The 11,861-nt window shown below is 38.8% G+C and overlaps 2 protein-coding genes across 3 annotated transcripts in view; both read left to right on the forward strand.

Moving 5' to 3' along the window:
* lamb1a (laminin, beta 1a) overlaps positions 1 to 5,323 on the forward strand; it is a 37,278-nt gene extending 31,955 nt beyond the window's left edge. The window contains exons 28-33 of the mRNA XM_039695225.2: positions 1,095 to 1,239; positions 1,332 to 1,539; positions 2,881 to 3,022; positions 3,126 to 3,302; positions 4,027 to 4,186; positions 4,825 to 5,323. Coding sequence (XP_039551159.2) covers positions 1,095 to 1,239; positions 1,332 to 1,539; positions 2,881 to 3,022; positions 3,126 to 3,302; positions 4,027 to 4,186; positions 4,825 to 4,964 — 972 coding nt within the window. The 3' untranslated portion in view covers positions 4,965 to 5,323. The remainder of the gene's footprint in view (positions 1 to 1,094; positions 1,240 to 1,331; positions 1,540 to 2,880; positions 3,023 to 3,125; positions 3,303 to 4,026; positions 4,187 to 4,824) is intronic.
* A 1,172-nt stretch (positions 5,324 to 6,495) lies between these two features.
* islr2 (immunoglobulin superfamily containing leucine-rich repeat 2) lies at positions 6,496 to 11,687 on the forward strand. Of its 2 annotated transcripts, none has more exons than XM_089127729.1 (2): positions 6,496 to 6,622; positions 8,432 to 11,687. In XM_089127729.1, the coding sequence occupies exon 2, from the start codon at positions 8,441 to 8,443 to the stop codon at positions 10,571 to 10,573; it is 2,133 nt and encodes a 710-aa protein (XP_088983855.1). In that variant the 5' UTR covers positions 6,496 to 6,622; positions 8,432 to 8,440; the 3' UTR covers positions 10,574 to 11,687. The 2 variants fall into 2 exon arrangements, with proteins under 2 accessions (XP_088983855.1, XP_039551160.2); XM_039695226.2 differs by lacking the exon at positions 6,496 to 6,622 and adding an exon at positions 7,304 to 7,601.
* Positions 11,688 to 11,861: the final 174 nt, after the last annotated feature.

The following is an 11,861-nucleotide window of genomic DNA, read 5'->3' on the forward strand; positions in this document are numbered from 1 at the left end:
AACCACACCTCGCCAATTATTATTATTAAAAGTATCTTCTGATATTGCAATAATTGGTATGTTTTATTTTACAAGACAACAGTAGAATTACAATAGAAACATTTATGGTTGTCTGAATTTATTTGCTTTCAAAACGTAAAACCATTGAGCTTTTATTCAAGAGATTCAAGATTCAAACAACTTTATTTATCCCAGTAGGGTAATTCAGTTTTAGCCTAGCAGTCGTAACAACAAGACAAGACAACAACACTTAATCAACATCAAAAAAAAAAAAAAACGCTGTCAGTGACATCATTTTGCATTTGGGCACTGGGAACAGAGCAGCAAATACACAGGCCAAAAATACATGGACTCACGGAGAACAACTGTTCAAAAAAAAAGATAAGTAAATGAATAATAGCTAATAATACTAAATAGAAATACTAATAATAAATAAGTGAAATACAGAGGTAAATGATGCTTGACCCATATCTAGTTATTATTGTCAACAGTATTTAAAAACCTAATTGCAGAGGGAATGAAAGAATTTGCGTATCTGTTAGTTTTCCTTGGGGGGACGAGATATCGCCGTCCTGAGGGCATAAGACAGAATTCCTGACTAAGAACATGGTTAGGATGTCTCATAACCTGTCTAGCCTTCTTGAGCACCCGTTTCCTCCAGAGGGAGCTCAGATCTGTGAGCTCAGACCAAAAGCTTTTATTTTGTCGTAAAACCACAGGGAGGCATTAAGGCTTCTCTTTTATAGAAAACATCAGATAAACAATTCTCATGGCACATTTTACATTCCCAAATGCAAATTATAAGCGCTTGCAGAGAAGCATTTACTGTGAATGGAAACTGAAAATGAACACAGTGCTGGGCTTTACTCTGAAACATGCAGCGCGTCAGACCATATAATTATATGATTTATTAACATTTTGATGATCGCACTGAGCCATTTCACATTCATTTCACAAATTAATAGAAAAAAGTTTCCGGGGAACTGGCGAGTAACAGTAAAAATGGTGAATTGTTTGGCTAACATGCTAATGCTAACATTTGCATAAATGTGCAAAAATCAAATTCCCGTAAAGAGTCCTTAATGTGTGTTCAGGTGTCAGAGGCAAAAGTGAAAGCCGACGAAGCAAAGTTAAACGCTCAGGAGGTGCTGGCGAAGACCAACGAGACCAAAAAACGTGTGGACGGCAGCAACGAGGAGCTACGCCAACTCATCAAACAGATCCGAGACTTCCTCACTCGTAAGACACACTTAGCAAGTTTCCTCGAGCCAAGTTGCTCGGATGGTTAACATTGGCTTGAATTTCAACTCCTACTGTGTCCGTTTCTTCAGAAGATGGAGCGGACCTGGAAAGCATCGAGGCTGTGGCCAATGAGGTTCTGCAGATGCAGATGCCCACCACACCAGCCCAGCTGCAGAACCTGACAGCGGAGATCAGGGAGCGCGTGGGCAGCTTGACAGACGTCGAGGACATCCTCAACCAGAGCGCCGACGACGTCATGAGAGCGGAAAGCCTGCTGGAACAAGCCCGCAAGGCCAGGTCTGAGACATTGATAAAGTTTGAACAGGCACCCGTCATAAATCTGAGCTATTTCCTTCTATGAGGTTTGCCCTTTTTGCAACCTGATTATCAAAACTTTGCATGCTAGGTTATTTTTTGCAATTGTCAGTATTTGTGCCTCTAGTGCTAAAGTAATGGGACACTAAAGCAGAGGTTCTCCACTTTTTTTTTTTACTTGAAGGCACCTCATTGTCCAACATACTGTATTATTCAAGGTTCTCGCTCCTTTATAAAAAAATTAATTAGAAAACTGTGAGTATTAGCATTTTAAATTACCATTTTAAATTCATGTTGTGAACTATTTTAAGTATATCCAACCTAACCCGGATACAGTCAGTACACTCATGCTAAGCAGCAAATCTCAACTGCTTGATTGTTATATCATCAACAAATTAATTTTAGTTTGTAAAGTTGGATATATAACTTTATTTGCATACACACAGCACACTAACAAAACGATAATATATAGCAAATCTCAACTGGCTGATTTTTTTTGTTGTTTTTTTTTTATTTTGTTGCAAAATGTAACTACGTTGTCACCCAGCTCTGTATATAAAATTGTATATATTATATCAAACTTCAAACGCATACATACAGCACCCTCACGCAAAGCAGTATATCCTACTATATTGCAAATCTTGTATCTTTGCAAAGTGTAAACTATATTATCGCTAATCTCCAATCTGCTAAATGTGACTATAAAGCATGTTAGTATTAAAGGGATACTCCACTTTTTTGGGAAATAGGCTCATTTTACCACTCCCCCAGAGTTAAACAGTCGAGTTTTACCGTTTTCGAATCCATTCAGTTGATTTTCTGATATTTAGAAGAATATCAGTAACCAGGCAGTTTCTGGTCCCATTGACTTCCATAGTATATTTTTTTCCTACTATAGAAGTCAATGAGACCAGAAACTGTCTAATTACTAATATTCTTCTAAATATCAGAAAATCAACTGAATGGATTCGAAAACGGTTAAACTTGACTGTTTAATTCTGGGGGAGTGGTAAAATAAGCCTATTTCCAAAAAAAGTGGAGTATCCCTTTAAGATATTATTATCATTAACAACATGATTGTCAGTAAACCTGCTTTGAAACACTGTGTGTTTGGTAAAGAGTTATATAAATCGATTTGACTGGACTTGATTCCATTTATGTTCTTCAATAAAATCAATAATCATTGATTTCACCTTGATTGTAAATCATGGGCTTATTTTCTTTTTTGGGTGAACTATCCCTTTAATGTGTGGATTGTGGCAGTATTGCCACCTAGTGTCAGTTCATTGAACAACACGTTTGTTTGGTCTCTATTTCTCACAGGAAGGAGGCGACAGATGTCAAAGACACAGCTGAGATGGTGAAGGAGGCCTTGCAGCATGCTGAGCGCGCTCAGAGCTCTGTGACCGAGGCCTTGAAACAGGCCACTGCTGACATCAAGGGGACACAAGACCTGCTGGTCTCGGTGAGTCACTTTGCACTGCTTTATAATCACCAGTCATTAATTCTAGACCTGTTTTGGACATTGCTGCTTTTGAATGAATCTAAGTGACTCTTTTGTACAAAAGGTGGAGTCAGAGACATCCGACTCAGAGCTAAAACTGAGTAACGCCACACGAAGGCTCCTGAAGTTGGAAAGCGATGTGGCTCTGCTGAAAGAAAAGGCTCTCAATACCTCTACAAGCGCCAACAGCACAGAGAAAGAGGCTGATAGCATCAACGCACTAGCCGAGCAGCTCAAAAAGGTGGCTGTAATATCTGGACATGTGACAAATTTTTGGTATTAAAGGAGTAGTTCACTTTAAAAAAAAAACTTTTGCTGATAATTTACTCACCACCATGTCATCCAAGATGTCCATGTCTTTCTTTCTTCAGTCGAAAAGAAATTAAGGTTTTTGATGAAAACATCCCAGGATTTTCTCCATATAATGGACTTCAATGGGAACCAAATGGTCTAAAAACAGGTCCAAATGAGAGTTTCAGTGCAGCTTCAAAGGGCTTTAAACGGCACCAGACGATGAATAAGGGTCTTATCTAGCGAAACGATCGCTCATTTAAAAAATAAATAAAAAAGTTTAAGTTTTATAAGCACAAATGCTCGCGTGCTCTGTTCTCTGATGAGCGTTCGTAACTCTCCTGTTCAAACTCGTTCATCAAAATGAACGAATCTTTTTCGAATCATGATTCCTAGATAAAACCCTTATTCATCGTCTGGTGTCGTTTAAAGCCCTTTGAAGCTGCACTGAAACTCTCATTTGGTCCTTGAACCGTTTGGTTCCCATTGAAATCCATTATATGGAGAAAAATCCTGGAATGCTTTAATTTGTTTTCGACTGAAGAAAGACAGACGTGGACATCTTGGATGACATGGGGGTGAGTAAATTATCAGCAAAAGTTTTTTTTTTTAAGTGAACTCCTTTAACTGTTTGCGTTTGTAACCTCTTATGTTGTGGTTTACCATTTCTGCAGGATCTGGATTCAGAGCTAAAAGACAAGTACAGTACTGTTGAAGAGCTGATCACACAGAAGGCTGGAGGAGTGGCAGAGGCCAAGAAAAGAGCTGAGAAACTCCAACAGGAAGCCAAAACTCTGTTGCTGCAGGCCAGCGAGAAACTTCAGCTTCTGAAAAGTAAGTCGATAGTGCATTTCTAATTGTAATTGCGAAGGAAATATTACACATATGAAATAAGCGCAACTGCAACATCAGCGGTTACACTGGGGAACAGAGCTGCGACTCTAAAGTGATTTCTGGGTTTAAACTGTTTAAACATTGAGGTTTAAAGTAGTGATGCACTGAAAAATACAAATTCTGGACCGAAAACCAAAATTCAGGATGCACAAGTTTATTTGATAATCAAATAATTTATCTTTCATGTAATAATCAACACTCAAAAAAAGTTCTATAAACATTTAAAATCACACATTAGGCGGTTTTTATAATTGTTTCTTCTAATGAAGACATTACTAACAGTAAAAATATGATGAATGCGTAATTCAGTGCATCGAAACACTAATTGAGCGGATACAAAAAAAAGCCCAAATTACATTTATTCTTTGAATTTCGTGATAAAATGCACTTAATTTAAAAGTTGAGACTCCGTTTTATATTAACAAAGCACAAAGATTATTAATTATTTACTAATTAAACGTCACTGGAAGGAAAAATTTTGGTGCATCACTAGTTTTAAAAGAACTATCATACAACTGTTTTCAATTTAGATTTTAGTTTTCTCAATTAAGAAGAGCTAAACTTGTGTTGTTTTGCAGATCTTGAAAAGAGCTACGATGAAAATCAGAAGCTGCTGGAGGACAAGGCCAATGAGTTGGTGGATCTGGAGAAGGCGGTGAAAGAAGTGCTTCAGGAGATCAGTCACAAAGTTACCGTCTACAGCACCTGTCTGTTTTAACACTACTACTGGCTGCATTAGGAAAATAAATTATATTCACTTTTTTTGTGACTTTTACAACTGTTACAGCTACAACTTTACCCACACATTTAACTTTTGTCACAGAATGGAAGTGTGTTGCACACTTTTCCGACCACAAGAGAATGTAATTTGGATTTTAAAATATATAAACGAAAAAGAGTGAACGTAAGATATGCCCAACATAACTATGAGACTGCAATTACAATGACCTCATATTTTCGATTTAGGATAAAAGTTAGAATAAAATAATGTAAATATGCCTACAATTTTCTACTTTTTTGATCAATTTATAAATGGCATTAAAAAGAATTCAGAATAAACTCAAGTTTATTACAAAATTGTCTCATTGTGTTCACTTCCTCAACACATCCTTGAGTTTATAAAATACAATCTGATGGAAATAACAGTGTGTCTGGAACTGTTTGGTTCCCATTGAAGTGCATTATATGGAGAAAAATCCTGGAACATTTTCATCAAAAACCTTCATTTCTTTTCGACTGAAGAAAGAAAGACATGGACATCTTGGATGACATGGGGGTGAGTAAATTATCCCTAACCCTAACCCTTTAATGCAAAAATAATAAATGAATGACAATATATGAATATATGAATGACTTTAGCGACATTTCTTTTAATAAAATACTAAATAAAATAACAAAAATGTTTTAGAAAATTGCTTTTATTAACACTGTCCAAGGTATTTTGCATAGACTGTGTACAGTCAGTGGCTAGATGCACAGCACCACCTTGTGTCTGTATAATCATAGCCTAAGTGAGCTCTAGCTGCGATACATTATAAATTTGCTAAAATAATGCTCATGATACATTGTAGCCTACATGTAGGAATTAAAAAGTGACCCTATTTAACAGTAGGCCTATTGTCATTCAATAGCCTATTCTAGATATTGATCCAATCAAAACCCTTGTGAAAATAGCTAATAAAAAAATAACTGCCAGGTGTCAGTATAAGCCAGCACAACATAGAAACTTACTGAGTGTATAATGCATTTGCTGTAGTTTTATGACCGTTGTGTTTCGGTTTCATCACGGTAACACTTCTAAATAAAAAGATTTATTAATACCATTGATGCTGATACAATATTCACATAGCCTGCCTACCGAAGTGTTTAAAATAGACCAATTTGTGGAGAGAGAGAGAGAGCAGAAAGAGAAAATCAAAGGTCAAGTTTAGGCTATATATATAAACCTGCACAATTGATTGCTTTAAAAATTGGCCATTAATTTACCACAATGCAATGGGATTAAACACTTTCTGAAATTGCAGAAAAGAAAGAATAAAAAAATCTGATAAAAGATCTACTAGAGCAGGGGTGTCAAACTCAGTTCCTGCCCTACAGAGTTTAGTTCCAACCCTGCTTCAACACACACATACTTGCAGTTTCCAAATGGGGCTGAAGGACTTGATTGATCAGGTGTGTTTAATTAGGGTTGAAGCTAAACTCTGCAGGTGGCCCTCCAGGAACAGCAACAACGACAACGACCACTAGATGTCAGCATGTGAAAGGGTTCGGCCGTCAGCACCGCAAACCGCAAAAAGAAAAAGAAAAAGAAAAAAAAAGAAAGAAAAACGCAATGAACAGACATAAACAAGATCTGTGTCACTCCCTCAAAGCCAAGTGAGTTCACATTATCATTGTATTTAGTTTCGTTTCTTGAGAAGGAGTTCACCCCTGAGAAGACTTGTCAACAAATTAAGAAACTTTAACTAAAGTCACCGCAATTACAAACAGGATAGCCTACAGCTTTTCACGAGCTTCATGACGCTTCATTGTTTCTGCAGCTCAGTTCGCTTGTTTTTTAATATCTGGTTCGCTAACAGCAGCGAAGTGTTCAAAATTCATCTCGGGGAAAATAACTTAACTTTAGGCACTGACAAAATATATTCTGACATTAAAAAATATATAACAATTGCAAAGATAATGTTGCATGATTTTCTGTTCCTCCTTGACAGACAGATAGTCATTAGACAATGTTTGGACTTCACCATTTTGTCTTTAACATCGGGTTGATTTTACGATTTTAACAATATAAAAAACTGACAAACCTGTCAAATTCATTCGGACACAAGCAAATCAAAATATAAATGTGTTTGTAATTGCATATTCAATCTTTTAAATTACTTTTTTATTGTTTATATATGAAAAATAATTATCTGGCTATCGGTAATAATCACTTCGAAAAGACAATGGGCATAGGTCATGTGATGTGATATAAATTATCAACTGTATCTAAATTATGAATAACCTTCATCTGGACGGCAAAGTCCCTGTGGTATTAATGCGGAATTGAAGGGAGAGGCTGCGCGTTCACAATCCCTCCCCTTACACTGTGCAAGCGGGAGCGCGCAGAGAATTCTGTCCAAACTCAAGCGCGATCATGAGAAAACAGCCTCTGGACTGCTCAGCATCTCACGGACACTAAAATGTATCATCTGCCGTCTGCTAACAAAAATAGCAGAGATTTCCAGCGGGATATAAAAGGCTACATTATGTTTTGGGATGATTTGACATCTGAGCATTAAATATTGTTTTTAAATCTCATCAAGTGTCGTGTTGACTGAAATCCGCGCGAGCGTTAGGAATATATCACCCACAGGTAAGGCACTATGAGAAAGTTTTTAAGCAACAATTGCCCAGAATGTAGACAGAAACAATAGCAAATAAACTGTAAAAGTGTTTCTTATTTAAACTTTCAGCGAAAGATTGTAAGGATTGTGTGGTTAAGCAGCAGTCGCTACATCTCGAGATGTTCAAGACATTCGCAACACAAATAAGTTTTATAATATGAGGTGAAGCGCGTTTTCAGCACGTTGGACAGCGAACACGGTACAAGAACGGGACGTTGACGAGCCTTCGGTGCTCAGTCGTCCGGTAACAGCAAGACGCTCGAGGATGTCGAGATGAACGAAAAGAAACAAAAAAGACATCTCAATTAGTCTACAAGAACTTGATAACGCGAGAAAAAGGACAATAATAATAAAAATAAACAGAATAAATAATTTAAGGTAGTTACACATTACTACATGTAGCCTACTTATTGTAATAACATTGTGTGTATGCATAATTACATACCACTACTGTAGTTAGTACATGTAGTTACTCAGTTCTTATGGGAGTAAGTGTAACAATGTCACCTTAAAATAAAGGGTTACACTGTATTTTAAGATGTATTTGTTACACTGTAATTATAGGGTTAGGATTAGGGTTTGGTGTGGGCTTGCAATTATGCATAATTTATAGTTATTACTAGAGTAAGTGCATGTAATAATAATAAAAAAAGCATTTTCGTTTTTGGTAAGTTTTCAAAATATATTTGTTTGACACTACGATAACATCAAGCGCTGCAATAGTTAACTATAAATGACTTGAGTGTGAAAAATACATAAATAATTTGTACTAATCTGCACCTTCATGTGTGCTTGGCAGGAGCTGACAATGGCAACCAAATACCTGATGCTTATTGCCTTGGGGACTGCAGTGATTGGCAGTGCGCACTGTTGCCCTGAGCAGTGTATCTGCTCTGATAAATACAACCATCAGTTTGCAGATTGTGCCTACAAAGAACTTCTGGAAGTACCTGTGGGCTTGCCGCCCAACGTGACCACCCTGAGTCTTTCAGCGAACAAGATTAAAGTGCTGAAATCCAAAACCTTTATAAATGTGACCCAGGTGACCTCTCTTTGGCTGGCTCACAACGAAATCGTCACCGTCGAGAGGGACACCTTGGCTCCGATGATTCAGCTGAGAAATTTGGATATTAGCCACAACAAAATTGTGCATTTTCCATGGGAGGACTTGACCAATCTCACTGCCCTGCAGTTGTTAAAGATGAACAATAACGAGATGGTCAGCATCCCCAAGAACGCTTTTTCCAACCTGAAGGACCTGCGTTCGGTCCGTATCAACAATAACAAGTTTACCACCATCGTGCAGGGAACGTTCGATGCTTTGACTGCCATGTCCCACCTCCAAATCTTCCACAACCCCTTCATCTGCTCCTGCAACCTTGAGTGGCTTAGGGACTGGATCACCAAATCCTCAATCTCAATCCCTGACCCAAACAACATTGTCTGTGATGCTCCTTCCTACCTCAAAGGTACACAGGTCACTAGCATGCCCAAACTGGATTGCAAGGCTCCGTCCGTGTCCATCACATATCAGCCAAACATTGAAAAAACCGAACTCTACGAGGGATATTTGGTCATGCTATACTGCGAAACAAAAGGAACCCCTAAACCGGACGTCACATGGGAGATATACGCTGGGAACCAACTAATTACATTCCCTTTACCCGCCGTTGTCGAAAAAATTGAGATTCCGGTTAATGGGCCGCCTACGAACACAAGGTTCCTTGTGTTTCAAAACGGCACCTTGATCATCCCTCGCGTGAGCAAGAAAGAAGACGGCAACTACACCTGCTCTGCCGTCAACGACATGGGAAAAGCCGAGCGCTCGGTGAGACTTGTTGTCGCAGGCACCAAAAAGCACGCCATCAATTCGATGCTTGACACAAAAGCACCTATCCATTCACCAGAAGACAAACTTGGTTCAAAAGGCTCCAAAAACAGCGTTATTAACATGTGGTCCAAATCTGAGGAGAAGACAAAGAGCCTTCCAACCGGAACATCTCTTATTGCGAGGGGTAGAGAGCAAGTGGAAGAAGGGGCCGATAATTTGCCATTTGTTGGCAAATGCGGAATAAATGATGGTACGCAGTACATCTCCAACCATGCTTTCAATCTCAGCTTGGACGAACTCAAACAGTACACGTTTGATTTTGGGGTTATCGCTCTGGAGGTTTCAGAGACTGAGGCCAAGGTTCAGCTGAACCCTTTCCAGATGGCCAACGCAAAGTCAAACATTCACCTCAGTCAACAACAAGACCTCCAAACTGTAAATAAGGAGCCTTTTAGCCTTTTCCAGACGTCCACCAAAAAGGCACCCCTGGATATGTTGTACCTTTGCGTCAGTACTGGTAATGGACATTCAGTGGTGCAGTGGTCCAAGATAGAGGAGGGCGTCAACGCCTATCGCTTTCAGGGCCTCAAGCCAGGCACTAATTACACCCTATGCCTCACGTATGGAGGCCAGGACTGTCAAGTCCAAGTGGTCTTCACAACCCGGAAGAAAATCCCATCTTTGCTGATTATAGTGGTCGTTAGCATTTTTCTGCTAGCTTTGGCAACCGTGCCCCTGCTGGGAGCCACCTGCTGCCATCTGCTCTACAAGTATCAAGGCAAGACCTACAAGTTGATTATGAAGACACAAAACCCAGATCAGATGGAAAAGCACATAGCGACGGATTTCGACCCCAGGGCATCTTTTGTGGGATCGGACAAGAACTTTGACCCGAGTGAGCTGGGAGAGGGCGAAGGCGAGGCTGATGGCGAGGACGGAGAAGGTGAGGATATCGAGGGCAGTGTGGTGACCGAGTCTATTCCTGAGTCACAATCCAAAACGCAGGAGGATTTTGAAGCTGGATCTGAGTACAGCGATCGGTTGCCACTTGGGGCTGAAGCAGTAAACATATCTGCGGAGATCAACGGTAATTACAAACAACCCCGTTGAGATGTTTATTCTTCGTTTGCTCTGAAACACAATACAAACCAGGTGAATACGGATTGTCTTCTCATGTAATAGACTTTATTCAGAGCTGCGCCATGGCAGGTATGAAAGCGGGGCAGTGAGAGATAGACTTACAGTGTTTTCAATAGGCTAGCATCAGCTGTAAAAAGCTAATTTTCCACAGCTCAGTTTTTTTTTTGTCTACTTGAATTTCTTGCAAATATATTTTTGCAGTTATTCGTCAGCAGAACAATAAAAAACACATTACAGAAAAATACAACCAACTGAAAAGATATCTATCCCTCAACGCCTCGCTTGAATTTCCGTTAAAAAATGGAAGATGGCGCCACTGTGAATAAGGTCTATAGCCTACAGCCTTTTTTTTACCTCAGCAAGATATCACTATCAGTACGTGCATACGATGAGTGTTCATTATTACAAATAGGGGTTTGACATTTTATCCAGTGGACTGGACGTAAATCTATCTTCAAAAAACCCCTCATAATAGCTACAATTCACTTTCCGTGAGTCTCGTCACTTTCATTGTCAAGTAGCATCCATTTTAAGTCATCGATATAGTGGACAAACATCGAGCGCTTCTGAGGGAAATGTGACCCTACTCTTTTCACAGCATGTGTGTGTCTGGAAAACGAACCAGGTCACCTTGGAAAAAAAAGTTTGTTAAGTGTAATGTGGGATCCCAACATACGTGTGTGATTTTTAATATCTTTGCGACCGGGTGCTTTAAAATATCTCTCGCCTTTACGAACTGACTAAACGTCTCCTTTCTTCTGTTTGAGATAGCCTTTAATCGTGGCATGTCACACAAAAGTATTTTCAAGTGTGTTTTATTAGGTTACTATAGACTGTAGATATTCAATGTCGATTTGTGATGTAAGCCAAGTAATCTGAGAAACTGTTCTCTCTTTTTTTATATATATATAAATGGTCCGTTTTTACCATGTCAACACGACATCGTGTGTCCAGTAAACTGACGCATATAGTGGCTTGTTTCTTGTCCAGCTGTCCAATGATGTTGTAAAAATATTCAAACCTTTTAAATATTTTGATATGATTTTATGTAGGACTACGTGACCTTAATAAAATACTGAACGAACGAATGTATTGGAAATTATTTGCAAATATAGAAAAGTGTTTATATAGCCTATATAAATGAGGATAAGCTTTTCACATAAACCACCCAACTGACTGTTCAATATCCAGCAAGCACTCTTCAAATTATGATTTAAAAGGAAATTTAAGGTCCTGTGAAACGCCGTGCGAAAGGGGA

Source organism: Pimephales promelas, chromosome 25, assembly GCF_988280905.1.
Source record: "Pimephales promelas chromosome 25, fPimPro1.hap1.1, whole genome shotgun sequence".
Taxonomy (NCBI): Eukaryota; Metazoa; Chordata; class Actinopteri; order Cypriniformes; family Leuciscidae; genus Pimephales; species Pimephales promelas.